The sequence below is a fragment of the Eretmochelys imbricata genome, chromosome 4, assembly GCF_965152235.1.
Source record: "Eretmochelys imbricata isolate rEreImb1 chromosome 4, rEreImb1.hap1, whole genome shotgun sequence".
Classification (NCBI taxonomy): Eukaryota; Metazoa; Chordata; order Testudines; family Cheloniidae; genus Eretmochelys; species Eretmochelys imbricata.
The window spans coordinates 98903626-98920772 of record NC_135575.1 but is presented as its reverse complement, the minus strand read 5'-3'; the positions used below and the strand labels follow the sequence as shown (position 1 = coordinate 98920772).

Sequence of the window (17147 nt, the reverse complement as noted above, 5' to 3'; positions counted from 1 at the left end):
GGAGCAGCATCCATATGGCAGGGACACAAAGGATCTAACTGGTGGACTTGTACTGAGAGTCCCAAGTACTAAAGGTCCAAGAGAGCACAGGAGGATCAGTTGAGAGACCAAAAACAACCCCTAAAATATCACAATGTTTGTGGGGTGAAAAAAAAAGAGAAAGATTCCTGTATCTACAATTAAGTCTATATCAAGGAGAGAATGGAAGTACACAAGAAGTCAAAATAGTGTGTTGAAAACTTTTTTTTTTTAAAGGAGACTTGTTTCTTCAAAGGGATGTTAAGTCACTGGAAAACTCAGCTGTGACTTTCCGCATTTCCCCCATAATTCCTATGACTTGTGACACTTTTTACCATGGCTGTTCCCCCTCCAGAGCTTCTCCCCAAATTTGAGATGATAAATCTGCAGCATATAGAATAGCCACTTAAGAGGCCCCTATAAATATATGCTCTTGACTCCCAGCTAGAGCCTGATCCAGCTCCCACCCAGGTCAATGAAAATATTCATGTTGACTTTAGTGAGAGCTGGATCAGGCTTCTGAAGATCATACATTTTAAACCATTCCTTGCAGGCTATGTTTTTTAAACACAGAGATAGTCTTAGCATCATCCCACAAAAACTGGAAAAAAATAGGCAACTTGAAGTCAGGGCAGATGGGCAAAGTTTAATTTAAGCCATTGCAGCAAAATGAAGAAGCAGAAGTAGGACAGAATATCACACTTGTAACTTTAAATGATTTGGCTGTTTATGTAACAAACTTATTTTCTCTTCTTTCACTTAATATCCCATTTACACTTTTTAAAATAAAGCTGCAACCTAAAATAGCCATGAAAAATTTAATTGATGTTTACATAATTTCTGTTAATACCAACACAGGCAGGAGTTAGTTATGGTGGCAGGCTGCCAATTGTTACACCAGCAGTTCCAACCTCATACGTCATAGCCACCCTGACAGCCAATCACACAGGAGGCACAACAGACCACTTAACAAAACTGATGAGCCACTTGCTCTCTATTTCTTAGGGGCATCCAGGATGAGGCTGGTGGAAGTAACATGTGTCCACCTGGTCACTGACAATGAAAACACTAGTGGGCTCATCCTCAGCTGCTGTAAATTATCATAGTTCCATACTCAGCTTAGCAATGACCATTTACACAAGTTGAGGAGCAACAAAACATGTTCCAGGTGGCAAATCCACCTCCGTGACTAAGTAGGTCACTCAGAAGGAATTGTTCGGAGTACAGTAGTAGCCATTTAATCAGAGTCATCAAGATGATTTGGCAGTTATTGACAAATGTCCAATAAGAGGCAGAACAACCATCTCAGCTGTTAGAAGGGCTCAGTTCATCTACCTTGACCTTCAGCCCAGATGTTTTTGTCTATGGGTGTTATTAATTGGCTGTATCAGTTTGTGGTCGATGATATGTTTTGTTTGTATTTGATTTAAAAAGAAACTGCAGACGTAACAGTAGCCATTTCAATCAGTGGATATTGACACCTGCCATGTGACCTTTCGTAAACAAGACCCAGGCAGTGAGTGGGGCCAGGCACTAAAAATAAGTTTCTTACCAGTAATTCAGTGGGACACACCTTTATTACAATTGTCCTTCCTTGTCCTTCTCGTTGCACTTATTCCCTCTTTTAATGCCTTTCCGATACAGAACTCAACCCTCTTGTATTGCCACCTTCCCACACCACTAACCACCCCTTCCTCTATCTCACAGGCTTAATTTCCCTCCTCTGGTACATCCTTCATGCAACACTTACCCACTTCTCCACTATTCCCTCCCTTCTTCCCCCTTCCCTGTTGTAACCATCCCATTTCACAGTGCATTCACACATCTTCCATCCTTTGCTACTACAGCTTTCCCTAATATCCCATCTGCTCAAGGCTGTTCACTTTCTTACCTCAGATGGAGTCCATCTTCCCCACGCTGTTTATGCTCCTGTTGTGTCCTGTCTGTCATTTAGATGAAAAGCATTCTAGAAAAGGGATTGTCTTCTTTGTTGCAGGCCTGTACAATGCCTAGCACACAGGACCCTGCTCCTGGATTGGGGTTCCTAGGTGCTATCCCAGGATAAACAATGATTATCTTCAGGATATCTTTCCCCACCTTTCATTGTCTCTGTTAGAAACCATTATTCCTGGAAACTCCTGAGTTTTTTTCTCTGTGCAAAATCAATAAAGCTGAAAGGTCCTAATGAATCAGGAGAGGGGAGCCACCCATTTTAGGATCATTAAACGTGCCCCTTTCCTGCCCATTATCCTGCAACCAAAAGAGTTTTTATTGCATCAACAGTTTATTAAAGCAGCCCAGAATTTACTTTAACAGTGTCACTTTGTACATCAGTTTCTATTACTAGGCTTCCTCTAATTTTTCCTTACTTCATTTTGTTTTCTTGACAATTTTGTATTTAATTCACAGCCCGGTTCAAGCCCACAGCAGGCCTGTCACCTTTATTTTCCAAAGAGGGCTGAGCCTGTGGGGCTGAGAAGGAGTGACATAGCTGTTCCTGTGTCCTCATCCTTTTTCTGCTGGTGGAATAATAGTATGTCACCAAGCATCAGAACCCCACAAAAGGAATTGCTCAGTTATTAATGCTTGCGAAAAATATTTTCAATGACCTTTCTGTTGGAAATCTAGTTATTTTCCACATGTATCGGGGGAGCTGTTTGGAATTCTTATAGTGTCTCTTCTGTTATATTGCTATTTGACGTGTTATGCACCAGCTGAATTAAAAAAAAATACAGTAGTAGCAGTCCTCTAAGTGTGCCTTTTGCAGTTTACATTAGTCCACTTTAAAGTGGACTAAGCTGAACCCTACATAGGCATTCTTTGTATGGAATAAGAGTGTTTACACAAGGAGCTAGTGCAGAATAGCTATTGTGCTTTTACCCTTAGTTTATTCCACACTAACTTTCCATGTAGACAAGCCCTAAGAGAATGTTTCCTGTTTGAAAGCTCTGTAACAGTCTTGGACCACAGACAGGACACAGTCCAATATTGTTTCAGTACTTCTTTTCATACTGTTCCTCTCTCTATATTTCTGATTTCACAGCTGGATTTCCTTGTGACTGGCCCCCCTGGGATGCAACCTGGAACTGGGGTACCACTGAGCTTTCCGTTTTATCAGTCTGGGTTCCCTCTCAGATTGTGATGTTGTGACAAGCTGCAAAGCCCTCAAAACTTGCCTTCACACAAACATCCACAGGCAGGGGTCATACGCAACTGTGTTCATGAGCCACTGCATGAACCAACAATAGAGCGGCTCCAGACAAAATACCCTCCAGCTCTCCAGCCTAGGACACCAGAGCTGTACGGTCCTGCCCTGTCAAAAACCTCACCAGTAAAAATTATTACAATTACCCAGTCTGCCACTTCTATAAAGGAAAGTGGACATGCACCAACCCTTATTCGTGAGCTGAGATTTTTCCCCAAGCACTTAACAAACCACACTGTCTTAGGTAAAAAATATAAAACAGATTTATTAACTACAGAAAGATAGATTTTAAGTAGGGCTGTCAATTAATCACAGTTAACGAACGCAATTAACTCAAAAAAAATTAATCATGATTAATCACAGTTTTAATCACAATTAAACAATAGAATGCGAACTGAAATGTATTAAATATTTTGGATGTTTTTCTACATTTTCAGATACATTAATTTCAATTACAACACAGAATACAAAGTATACAGTGCTCACTTTATATTATTTTTATACAGTGCTCACTTTATATTATTTTTATTACAAATATTTGCATTGTAAAAATGATAAACAAAAGAAATAATATTTTTCAATTCACCTCATACAAGTATACAAACTTGTTTGTCTGAGCGATTGGCTGAACAACAAGTAGGACTGAGTGGACTTGTAGGCTTTAAAGTTTTACATTTAATGTAAATGTATGCAGTTTTTGAATGGAGTTATTTTTTGTACATAATTCTACATTTGTAAGTTCAACTTTCATGATAAAGAGATTGCACTACAGTACTTGCATTAAGTGAACTGAAAAATACTATTTATTTTATTTTTACAGTGCAAATATTTATTAAAAAAATCAATATAGTGAGCACTGTACACTTTGTATTCTGTGTTGTAATTGAAATCAACATATTTGAAAATGCAGAAAACATCAAAACTATTTATATAAATAGCATTCTATTATTATTTATCAGCGTGATTAATTGTGATTAATTTTTCTAATCGCACGATTAATCGCAATTAATTTTTTTAATCGCTTGACAGCCCTAATTTTAAGTGATTATAAATGATAGGAAACAGAAAAAGTAGAGTACCTAGCAAATAAACAAAACACAATCTAAGTCAGGTGATGTATACACTACATAGGATTTGAATCAAGCTGTCTCACTCTGATAGATAGTACAAGCAGTTTGTGGATGTTTCATACACACGCATGGTTTCCTTCTTTCCCACCTGGGATCAGCATTTCCCCAGTTCAAAGTCTTTGTTCTTCCAGAGACATTTCCAGGTGTTGATTTGTGGAAAAAGTGAGGAGTTCAGTATAACGTGATTTAGTCACAAGACCTTGCATGCCCCAATGAGTCATGGCAGCCATTATTCATAGGCAGACTGAAGCGTCCACAGGTAAGGATAAGCTCTTCCATGGCCCATTGTCTAGGTTGATAGGCCATTCAACTTGAATAGGCCATTCATAATGTGCTATCTAGACTACCCAGAGCAAGCATATTTGAAATACAGATGCATAGTCAATGTTAATAACTCCAGATACAAAAAGGATACATGCATACAAATAGGATAATCATATTCAGCAAATCATAAATTTGTCCATTGACACCTTACATGACACATCTTGTACAAGATGCAACATAATCATACCATAATCATATTACTATTGTGAATATGGGGTGCAGAGTATCACAATCCTATCTTCAATGGCAGTGTCACAGAGCGCCCTGCGTGTTGAGCAGGACCACCCCCATTGCCACAGTGTGGGGTAGGTACACCCCATCACACAATCGTCAGGAGTTCCTGTGGGAACAGGCAATTGTGATACAGAGGGCTCAGGACCCCTGGCAGGGCCAAGTGAATAATCAGTCTGCAGCCCCTGGGCAGGACAGAGCACAACAAACAGTCTATGTCCCTGAGCCTCCTGGCTGGGTCAGGCAATAGGAGTTGGAGCTTTGACCCTCTGGGCTGGCGGAGCATAGCAACCAATCAGTCTGCAGCCCCTGGGCAGGGTACAGGAACCAATTAGCCTGTGGCTGTAGCCCCCGGTAGCCACACCTTGTGGCATGTGCGGGGGTGGGATGTAGGGGAACCCAGGCGCACCCTACTCCACCCAGTTCTGACCTAGGGCCCTATGAAGCTGGGAAATTACCAGTTACAGGAATAAATATCAGCTTCTAATACATACCCTGGGTCAATTCCTACCTCAAAGCTCATATCGGGCATCTTCTCAGCTGGCAGCAGCTCAGTGTCCCAATCTGTCCCCACGGTCGACTGGTCATCTACAGTACAGTCCAGTCCACAGCTCCCACCTTTTCAAGAGTTGCAGGCATCTCTGCAGAAGCCTGCAGCACACATCCTTCTCCTTCATCTTCATGTTCATCCTCATCCTCCGCCAGGCCAGACTGAGCTGGGCTTCCTCCTTTTATCCGTCCCTTCCACCTGGAGCATGTGCAACCAGGGTGAGGGGGGCGTGGTCTCCTGGGCCCACAGTGGTTGGTCAGACCTCGCTGGCCCAGTGCAGAGTAAGTACACCAGAAGCAGAAAGCCTCCCGGAGAGTCAGTGGGGCCACTGACTCTGTGGGAGGCTTTTTGCTTCTGGTGTACTTAAAAAAAATTGTTGTAAGCTTTTGTGTCTTTAGCTAGTTGCTCTTCAAATTCTTTTTTGGCCTGCCTAATTATACTTTTACACTTGACTTGCCAGAGCTTATGCTCCTTGTTATGTTCCTTAATAGGATTTGACCTCCAGTTTTTAAAGGATGTCTTTTTTTGTTGCTAACTGCCTCTTTTACTCTTTTACTTTTAGCCAAGGTGGCTTGTTTTTTGGTCCTCAATTTCCCTCTAATTTTTTCCATCCATGTGTGGAATGAATTTTGTTATGTGCAGCACAATATCGAGGTAATGTGCGGATGTGCACCATCACCTCCATACTTTCACAGCAGCCCTTATCCCACGAAGAGCTCACAATGTCCTACTGCTAGTACCTAGCTGGGTCTTAGGGAAAGTCTGTCTTCAGGTGATGTCTGCAGTAACTATCTGTTCATTCCTACTGCCTCCTTCCATAAGGATCAGTACATGCTTTGCAAACTATACATATAAATACACCACTGAAATGCAGCCACCTCTGGGGAGAAAAGTCAGCAGCCAGCTAGGCCAACAGCACAGAGAGCATTGTGCAGTAGTTTGGAAAGAGAAGGGGAATTTTGGATAGGAAGAATCTTTTCCTGTTATGCAAAATGCTTGATGTTCAGAAAGGGCTTCATATGTAAAGGTCTCATCTGAATGTAAAATATAATACTGCAATATTAGAAATCAAAGTAAATGTTTCTTTTTAAATCAGGACAGTAAGGCTCAAAATAATTTTAAAAAACACTCAAATTCTCCTTACTACTGTCCTCTTGTATTAACAATACAAAGCACTTTAAAACTCCAATAGACTATTCAACCTTCATGTTTATATTTTTACATGGGATCAGCTTGGACAACTAAAGTTCACCTTCAGATTCTCATGCACACACACAATGATCCAATGTCTCAGTTATTACAGTGAAACACACATAGCTCTGTAAATTTACACAGTACTTTACAAACACATGGGCTCAGGCAAACTTTCACTTGACATGAAGTTCTCCCACTTCTTTCCACGAGGCCACTCACATGAGTAACAGCTACATGAGTATTACTTTTCAGGCTCAGGCCCCTAGATATACCACATGACCTCCTGACAACAAAAACATAGCAAACACTGCTAGGGGAGGTTTAAATCCACAACAGGGAATTGTTGTCCCAGCCCCAGGGTTGCAGCGGGGAGAGAGGACTCCCCCCACCCCAGGTGTGGGAGAGAGAGGTATCTCTCCCCACTGCAGCCCTGGGGCTAGGACTCACAGCCCTTTCTCTCCACCACAGCCCTGTACCCCCAAGTTCTCCCATCACCGCCCCCCAGCTCACCCCATTGCCCCCACCTGCCCCCTGTGGCTAAGCCCCTGTGTGCGCACCTGCACTAATCAGGTGGCGGCCCCTGATGGGAACCCAGGTCCTCATGCTGTTTTTTTTATTTGGGGTGTACATTTAGTTTGAGCCTCTATTATGGTGTTTTTAAAAAGTTTCCAAGTACCTTGCAGACATTTCCTTCTTGTAACTGTTCCTTTTAATTTCCATTTAACTAGCTTCCTCATTTTTTGTAGTTCCCCTTTAAAATGCCACTGTGGTGGCTTTCTTTGGTATTTTCCCCCCTACAAAATTAAATTTAATTACATTATGGTTGCTGTTACTGAGTGGTTCGGCCATATTGACCTCTTGGATGAGATCCTGTGCACTACTTAAGACTAAATCAAAAATTGCCTCTCCCCTTCTGGGTTTCAGGACCCAAAAAACAGTCATTAATGGTGCCTAGAAATTTTATCTCTGCATCCCGCATTAGGTGACGTATACCCAGTCAATAGAAGATATTTGAAATCCTCCATTAGTATTGGGTTTTCTGTTTTTGTTGCCTCTTTAATCTCCCTGAGCATTTCACAATCATTGTCACCATCCTGGTGAGGTGGTTAGAAGTATATTCCTACTGCTATACTCTTATTTTTTAAGCATGAAATTTCTAGCCATAGAACTTCTATGGTACAGTTTGAGTTATTTAAGATGTTTACTATATTTGACTCTGTGCTTTCTTTAACATATAGTGGCAGTCCCCCACCAGCACGACCTGCTCTGTCATTCCTATATAATTTTATACCAAGTTTCTGTGAGGCCTGCTATAGCAATATCCTCATTTAATACCAGGCACTCAAGTTCCCCCATCTTAGTATTTAGACTTCTAGCATTTGTATACAAGCATTTAGAATATTTAGAATTTCCAACCTAATGCTTTGTAATACTCTGCCACCATTAGATAGACAAGGGGATGAGGTAATATCTTCTATTGGACCTCACCCACATTGTCTCTCTCATATTCTGGGACCAACGTGGCAACACCTATACCACATACAACTATGCCACCATGTCCTTTGTACAGCATCCCACTACTGACTGCAATTTCATCTCTATTATCCTAGTAAACTTCTATGCTTGGAGGTGTCTGTCAGACTTCCTGCTAGAATTAGTCTTTCAAATTAACAGTTAAGCTTAGGTTATTTTGTATCTCTCATTTGAGTGTGTCAGATTTTGTTTCAGAAGAGGATAGTGCTTGAGCCATATTAACTTCAAACTCCTATTTCTGCAGCTCCTTGCTTTCTCTTTTCATAGGTGCTCTTAAAAGCCTGTCATCTATAAGAAACTCCTTATCCAGACCTGTATTTTACAAGTTTTCTTGCAACTTCATTATAATTTCCTAAAGTGTGGGCAGTTTTGCACAATAGCTTCTGTAATATGGCTTCCTATGGTTTATGGGGTGTTTCTACCTCAGCTGATTTCTGCTCATAAAAGTAGTCACGGAACTGTTCACAACCAAAAACTGTTGCCGGCATATTTTTTTCAATCTGAGCATAGCTGTGTTGTTTTTTAATCAGAGTTTTGTAGGCATGTCCCAGTGGTGATTGTCTGGCACAAGGACAGCCCCCAATCGGAGGAGGCTGTAGCAAAGAAGATCTTTGGCTGCACATTAATTTTGAGATTAATTCAGCACTGATGATTCTGTATTTTTTTAATTCACGAAACCCATTCTTTTGTCAACCAGCCCAATGCAATTCTGTACTGTCCTCAAGCAACATTATGAGTGGAGCATTTAATTATTCTGGGTCTCTGCATTAGCACAATTGCCTTCATCTTCTTAGGTCAGACCAAACTGCATTGGTCACGGAGTATGTATTCCTCATAATTCAGCCTGATCTGGCATGTTGTTGTTGTTCTTATTATATTACTTATAATTGTATTGCAGCAATCCAGTCAGAGCGGTGGCGAGAGGTGCAGGGTGGGACCATTACGGAAGACAGGGGTGGTGAGGCTTTGGGAGGGGATAGCAGGCCTTGGGAGTGAAGGGGCAGTAAAGGAAATGGGGAGGAGGAGAAGTCTGAGAAGGAGGAAGTAGGGACTACAGAGTGGGTGAAGGCTGTGAGAAAGGGACAGGAGGCGAGAGGAGGTAGTAGGAGAGGAGATGGGGCAAGGGCTGAGAGGAAGGGAGAGGGAGGGGGGAGGACAGTGGGTTGGTCCTGCTTTGAGCAGGGGGTTGGACTAGATGACCCCCTGAGGTCTCTTCCAACCCTAATCTTCTATGATTCTATAGGTCAGGGAAAGGACTGGGAGAAAGGGAGGGAAAGGGATGAGGGCAGCAGGCACAGGGTATGGAAGGACTGGGAGGAGAGATGCGTGAGGACAGTCGGGGAGGCAGGGTAAGGACTGGGCAGGTGCAGAAGTTAGGGACAGCAGGGGAAGGGCTGCGAGGGGGGCTGCAAGGGGGAGGACTGGGAAGGGGAAGAGCTAGCTGGAGTAGATGGCCTTTGCAGTGTATATAGGAGAGATCAGAGTTACACTTTTCTCTGAGCAAAGCTCTACTATGTCTTTCAGAGAAGTCTGTAGCTCCATCAAATGCACAAGCAGCCATCTGTTTGTGGTTCAATTTACAAGCATTTAACTCTTCTAAGATGTCACAGGTGCAGCTGATGTGTCTTCTATAACCTGAACATCTAGGATGCATCTACTGGCCTACCACAGACATCAAGATAACATACACAATGACTTAATACTTGATGCCTATTTGCATTGGTGCATTCATCTGCCATGTATGCATATATTTTGAATATGTGAGAGAGTTCTTCACTCTTTCAACTGCTGAGTCTTTCACTGTTGCACCGCATGCTTCTAGAGAGTCAGCTAAGTTTTTTCAGAAAGATAGTGAGCATTTGCCAGTCTTGTTTGACACCAGTGTCCAACTTCAGGATTAACAAATGACAATGCACTTAACATTGGCCTCCAGTTTGTAGTGTGTAGTATCTCTTGCTTAAATAGAAACTATGATGCAACAGCCATGTTGGGTCACATAAACTGAGTTGTGTCTCCAGCATTCTTAACAGTCTCATTAAGTTCTTCTAAAATTGGCTTTGACAGTGACTGGCTTCTAAGGCTTTCTGCATGTTGATGCAGTCCAGAGGCACGGTATTTTGCAGCCTTTTCATATAGGTTGTCAGTACTGGCTTAGCTGATCAGTCTGGCAAACCAAGCTCCTCCACTTTTACTATATAAATCCATGATATGCCCACATCTTGAATACTGCGTGCAGTTCTGGTCACCCCATCTCAAAAAATATATATTGGAATTGGAAAAGGGACAGAGAATAGCAACAAAAATGATTAGGGTATGGAACAGATTCCGTATGAGGAGAGATAAAAAGACTGGGACTTTTCAGCTTGGAAAAGAGATGACAAAGAGCGGATATGATAGAGGCTTATAAAATCCTGACTGGTGTGGAGAAAATAAGAAAGTATTATTTACCCCTTCACCTAACACAAGAACCAGGGATCACCCAATGAAATTAATAGGCTGCAAGTTTCAAACAAACAAAAGGAAGTATTTCTTCACACAACGCACAGTCACCCGTGGAACTTTTTGAGAGGGGTGTTGTGAAGGCCAAAATTATAACAGGGTTCATGGAGGTCACATCCATCAATGATTATTAGCTAGGATGAGCACGGATGCAACACCATGCTCTGAGTGTCCCTAGTCACTGTTCACCGAAAACTGGGAGTGGACGACAGGGGATGGATCACTCGATGATTCCCTGTTCTGTTCATTCCCTCTGAAGCACCTGGAATAGTCACGGTCGGAAGACAGGACACTGGGCTAGATGGACCATCGGTCTGACCCAATATGGCTGTTCTTACTTAAAAAATAATTATAATAATAAAAAAAGTTTGGTACAGAAACTCCCGAAGATAATGCCCTCTTGAGATAGCAATGATGTGAGATATGACCTTGGCAAATAATGCATTTTAAAAATCTTTGCCTATTTGGAAACATATATTTATATAAGTTTCCCAGTCACAAATCTAGCATCTGGAGCGACATCACTAAAACATAGCCCAATGCTCTGGCTGCTGTTGTTTGTCATGCCACCTTTCACTCTACCGCTCTGTCCCCAATGTCCCTGCACTGTTGCCTTCTGCTGCCACCGTGACCTCTGCGGGTTGGTCTCTCGAGGTTCCACCCAGCTCTCAGTAATTTCAGCTCTCAGTGTGGGAACCTCGGTGCTAGTGCAGACTGGGCCATCTCTTCCACAGAAACACTATCCCACAGCAGATCTAAGCACTTAGACCTGCTTATCAGTGATTTCAGCTCTAATAGTCACTTAACAAACCAAAAGACTCTCTATGGAGCCTAATCAGCTCTCTCCCTAAACAAGAGAAAGGGGCAAGTCAAATAGTGCCTGTAACTCTTTGGCAGAGCCCACACCACCAAGCAAAACACCTGTGCTCCACCTGCTCTCTCTTCACTAGGATGTGTCATCCAAACCTCCTGCTTAGAGAATGCAGTTCAGTTGAGGGTGACCAGTGCTTAATTTGTAATGAAAGCGGTGCCCAGGGCTCAAGCAAGTTTGTTACTTTTGTAACTGATGTGACAAGCCCAGAGGTCCCAGGGCTATGAACCCAGGGCTATGAACCCTGGCAAGCCCTAGCACAAATGAAGCACGGAGGGAAATCAGGATAACAACATTTCATGACCCCCATATTTAATACTTAAGTGATTTGTAACCCAACACCAGCCAAAATTGATCACTTGAGCAGCACCGCTCTGTGTGCTGGATGGGGCGGCAGAGTAGGTGTGTTCCTGTAAATACAGTCTGGCCCTGAAGCCTTTCCACCCACCCCTGGCTCATCACTAGCTGTCAGGAGAGAGCTCATTCACACCTGCCTTATAAATAATAATTTGAAATTATTAGGTAGGCCCATACAGCCCAAACAAATGTGCAGACATTGTCATAGATAACAGGTGTAGGAGGAAGCTAGGCTTTGTTCAGACTTCAACCCCCTTATGCTTGCTCAGGTACAAGTATTTTCTCAAGGACAGTATATGCTTTTAAAGTGTGTATTACTGTTTCAGTTTCAATTCAAATGTCCAACCAAGGACTAAATTGGAAACACTCCATGTAAGGGGGGTGTTGGGGAAATTCGGTGTGTGTGTGGGGGGGTCCCTAGGGAAATCCCTGGCGGCGGGGCTCTGTGCGCGGCTCCCCCAGGCAGCCAGGGCTGAGAGTCCAGCGGTGACCGGGAGCTCAGCGCCCTGCCCACCGCCGGGCTCGCCCTGAGCAAGGGGGGCTGCGCTCAGGAGAGCCGCCTCCCCGGCCCCCCATGGGCGCGGTGCGCTGGGGGCCGCTCTGAGCCGGGCGGGGAGCTGCGCAGCAGCAGCCAGTGTGCGCCTCCAGCGCTGCCGGCGGGGGCAGCCCCGCTCGCCTCGCCCGCCGGGGATGTGGCCGCGAGCAGAAGCCGCCGCCGCCGCCCCCGCCGCGAGGCGCCGAGCCTGGGCTGAGCCGGCAGCGGGTCCCGCCGCCGCCGCCATGGGGGACCGGGGGCTGCTGCTGCGCTACCTGCTGCTGGGCTTCCTGGGCTGGGGCGCGACCGCCCAGCCGGCGGGGGGCGAGTATTGCCACGGCTGGGTGGACGGGCACGGCCGCTACCACGAGGGCTTCCAGTGCCCCGAGGACTTCGACACGCCGGACGCCACCATCTGCTGCGGCTCCTGCGCCCTGCGCTACTGCTGCGCCGCCGCTGAGGCCCGGCTGGAGCAGGGCGGCTGCACCAACGACCGCGAGCCGCCGAACCCGGGGGTGACAGCCCGTGAGTGTCCGGCCCGCGGGCTCCGCCGCTCCCTCCGGCCCGGGCCGGAGGCTCCAGCTGCTGCGCGGGACGGGCGCGTGGCCCCAGCGCGGAGCCTGCGCTCTGGACCGGCAAACGCGCGGGGCCATCGAGCCCGAGGCGGCTCCCGGGCGGGAAGTTGCCGCGGTTCGCCGAGCCAGCGCGGCCCGTCGCTGCGGAGCGCAACCCGCCCCCGCCCCAGCCCCTGCCGGCGGCCTGCTCGGGCCGAGCCCCGCGGCCGGGCGGAGAAAGTTGCCGACAACTTCCCTGGGAAGCGAGTGAGGCACGGGGCGGCCGGAGGCGGCTCCGGGCCCCGCCGCGGCGGCAGGTGAAGGGAGAGACTGGCACGGGGCTGAGTCCGGCCCCTCCCTGACGGCTCGGCGGGGGCGCCCCAGGGCACAGGCGGGCTGCTGTGGAGCCCGGGCTCGCCGGGGCTGCCTGCGGCCCGGGTGCCGCGCGGCTGGCGGCCAGGCGGGGGCAGACAGCCCTTCCCCGCAGCGGCCCGGGCCGCCCGCTGCCCGCTCACCGCTGCTGGGCGGGCTCTTGCGATCGCTCCCCGGGCTCGGCCGAGCGGGGGGCGCTGTCTGGCGCAGCCCCGGGGCCGGGCAGCCCGCTCGGAAATCGGGGCTAAGCTGGCCGCGCTAGTTGGGCTTTTAAGCAGCCAAACGGGAAGCCGCGTTACCGCGTCCTGGGCTGCGCGGCGGGCGGGCAGAGGCGGGTTATTTTTACGCTTCTTAACTGGCCGAAGGTGTTGCTGGAGCATCCGGAGCGAAAATAAAACCCGCCGCCTTAAGGCGAATGGAAGCCGGGCTCCCCGGCCAGCGTCGTCTGAAGAGCGCTTCGGGGCTGTTCAAATCAAGTCAACAGCTGCTGGCAACGCGGCTTTGGTTTAAGCACTCCCACAATTTAGAAGTGGCCCAAACGTTTAAATCCCATACAACCAAAAGGCAAGTTTAAAGAGCTCGTGACCGTGCAGCGAACGAGCAGCTGGAAAGCCACATCCGTGGCCGTTTTCTTTTTTCTTTTCCAGACGTGACTAACTTTAACTGTAAAAAGAATCAGAGTAGGGTCCCAGGAATGTCACTGCTATCTATATACACAAACAAGTCATCCAGCAAAAGAGCTGAAAGATATTTTGCTGAAAATCAATCACTCTGAAGTTACTTGCCTCTAAAAAGGGGCTGGAGCTTTGGAAGAGTTAGTCCATAGTTTCAGGCAGTTATAATTTGCAGCAGTGAGTAAGTTTCTGAAAAAGCTTGTTGGAAAAGCGGAGCATTATCTCCTGAACAAAGGGAAAACCGACCGAGCACTGCAAACTATACTAATGCAGCAAACAGGACGATGCGGACTAACCATCCAGGATTCCGATATTGATCTAAAATATTAACGCTAAGAATTATTCGATTAAAATTGTCTGCAGGAAATCTTTTTAATTTCTGCATGTAGGAACTAAAGGCTAATTAAAAATCAAATGCAGCTTATTGCACGATCAGTGAAGTTGTTAGTATCAGATCATACCTGCCGGTGGCACGCAGTTCACACAGTTTATTTGTAATACGTGAAAGGAGTATATTTTAAGAAGCGCGGTAGTTGATGAGAATTTAAGAATAATGTGGGACTTTGAAAACTTTGCAGAGTTAAATAGACGAGCTATTTCGGAGTGTTAAAATGTACTTATTTATTTTTTATTCAGAGCCGATCTACGTTCCTTTCCTTATTGTTGGATCCATGTTCATCGCCTTCATTATTGTGGGTTCGCTCGTGGCAGTTTATTGTTGCACGTGTTTAAGACCTAAACAAACATCACAGCAGCCAATACGATTCTCTCTTCGAAGCTATCAGATCGAGACTCTTCCAATGATCCTGACCTCCACTAGCCTCCGGACCCCGTCCAGACAGTCCAGTACTGCAACCAGTTCGAATTCTACTGGAGGCTCCATTCGCAGGTTCTCTTTCGCCAGGGCGGAATCTGGGTGTTTAGTGGCATCTCCACCGTCACCTTACACATCTGGCTGCTTACAAACAGGCCATTCTATCCACCTAACTCAACCAGCTGGATTTTTGGTGTCAGCACCCTATTTTGGCTATCCTCTCCAACCAGAACCTTCCCTAGCTGGGAGGAGCTGCCCAGATTTTAGCTAGGAGTTTTCAAAAGTAATATAGCCATAGGAGGTATACTGCTGCCTTGTACATGCCACATTAATATGTTCTGTAGTTATTGAACTCAAAACCATTTGAATAGGGGAGTTGCCCATTGAAAAGTGCAAGATTGTGTAGAAACAGGTACAAATACTTACTTTAGTTGTATAACAGTTTCCTTGTATGTAACTGCATATAAATTATGAAACATTTTAAACATTTATTTCTTTCAAAAAGTGACCTTTTGGTAACTTATTCTAATGTGTGCAGAATTTCTTCAGAGAGATGTAGAAGACCAATTTGGGATAAAATTATTAATAACATAGCTAGAAGAGTTATACATTACTTTTGAGGTCCAAATGATATTAACTCCATTATAACAAACCAACAAGATTCTGCAACTCTTGAACAATTGTTTATTCACCAGAATAGTCCCATTTACGGCATTGATACTGCTCAGGTGAGTAAGGGTTGCAGGATCCTGACCTGGGGTTGAGGGAAGAAAGCTATAAAAATGGGGAGGGAGGGGGGGAATTGTATACAGTTATAGATACCAGAATCTGATTTTTTTTTAAGTGCACATAATATAAACGAGATTAGGGAGCATAAACTTTATTTTTGAAAGTAAAGCGTTAGAAAGATAGGGCGAGATATTTTAATATTGTTTAAGTTTAGTTTAAAACATGCCCAAGCTCCCAGTAGTCAGATCATTATATATGGAAAAAGTACAGCCTGCACAATAATCCCATTAAGAGATGGTCCATGTAAAATCCTAAAAACATCATTATTTCAAAGCATTTTTATGAAAGGAGAATTTTCTGTCAGCATTTCGTTCAGCAACATTTATATAAATACATAGTGGACAAAGTGGTCTTCAAGTTCTATTTGTAAAATTAGTAATGTATAAAATGTAAAGACAAATTTGTAATTTAAAATGTATGTACAGCATTCACAACATTAATTATATAGTAGTCATATTGAATTGTTTTATGTCAAACTGGTTGAAATTTTAATTTGGTTGTAATTCTCTACAAAATGCCATTCAGAAACTGTGAACCTATTAAGCAATGTTCATTTGGATACAGCATCAATACATTCATATTTTGTTTTCTGTACATCAAAAGTAGTAGTAAATTTTGTTCTTTTGCAAACTATTTTACATCCATACACCTGTGATGCTGCAGATTTAATATAGTTTATAACAGTGTTGAATATGCAGTTAACTGGTCAGATTAACATAACTGATGAATTTAACGTGTATATAAAATAAAGATAATTATATTATATTAAATTGTTTACTACACTGCTTGAATTTACAATATCTCATTATAGGACTATGTTTCTTCCTCTGTTCCCTTCCACAAATAACCAACCAACCAACATAAACCAAAAAACAAACATTAACACAAAAACAAGTCAAGGGAAAGGAAAAATGAGTCCAATCAGGGCCTCTACCTTGCATGTATTTCTGTACATAGATAAAGCCATTCTGTCTCTTTGGGTTTCCTGTATTGCTACACTGAACTTGCTTATCTTACCAAACCACATCTGCGGATGTGCTGGGTATTCTTGAAATATTTTATTATAATTGACAGTTCCATTACACAAGCATTAGGGCAAGTTTAATTATCAAAAGCATATTTAAATTAGTATAAAATTAAGGAATTTAGTTAAAATGATGTCCATCCTTTTTACATTAAAAATGTGGGCCATTTCTCCAGAAAAGTTTGCTTTCTGTTTCTGCTTACCATACACTTCAGTCAGATTCTGCTCTCATTGAAGTCAATGGGATTGACTTCAGTGGGAGCAGGCTAGGGATCTTTCTGAATGTAATTTGTTTTTCCGCGAGATTTAAGTAGAATTTTGTTCTTTAAAAATAAAATGCTCAGGTATTTCATTTTTTACTTTATATTCTAGTTTTCCAGTTATAGTTTTCATAATCTTTTCATATATTTTTTCATTGCATTGTCAACATGAAGTGTCAATAGCCATTTCTACTAAAAATGTAGTGTTAGTAG

General features: G+C 44.2%; 1 protein-coding gene across 1 annotated transcript; it reads left to right on the top strand.

Moving 5' to 3' along the window:
• Positions 1–12602: 12602 nt before the first annotated feature.
• Positions 12603–15414, top strand: SHISA3 (shisa family member 3). The gene is made up of 2 exons (XM_077814592.1): positions 12603–12972; positions 14684–15414. Exons 1-2 carry the CDS (start codon positions 12603–12605, stop codon positions 15130–15132), a joined length of 819 nt encoding a protein of 272 aa, XP_077670718.1. The 3' UTR covers positions 15133–15414.
• Positions 15415–17147: the final 1733 nt, after the last annotated feature.

What these genes read in the sequence shown, in the direction of transcription:
- SHISA3 (XM_077814592.1), top strand. Translation starts at nt 12,603, where the DNA reads ATGTGGCCGCGAGCAGAAGCCGCCGCCGCCGCCCCCGCCGCGAGGCGC. An exon ending in GAACCCGGGGGTGACAGCCC is followed by an intron (nt 12,973 to 14,683) that starts GTGAGTGTCCGG and finishes TTTTTTATTCAG; the next exon opens with AGCCGATCTACGTTCCTTTC.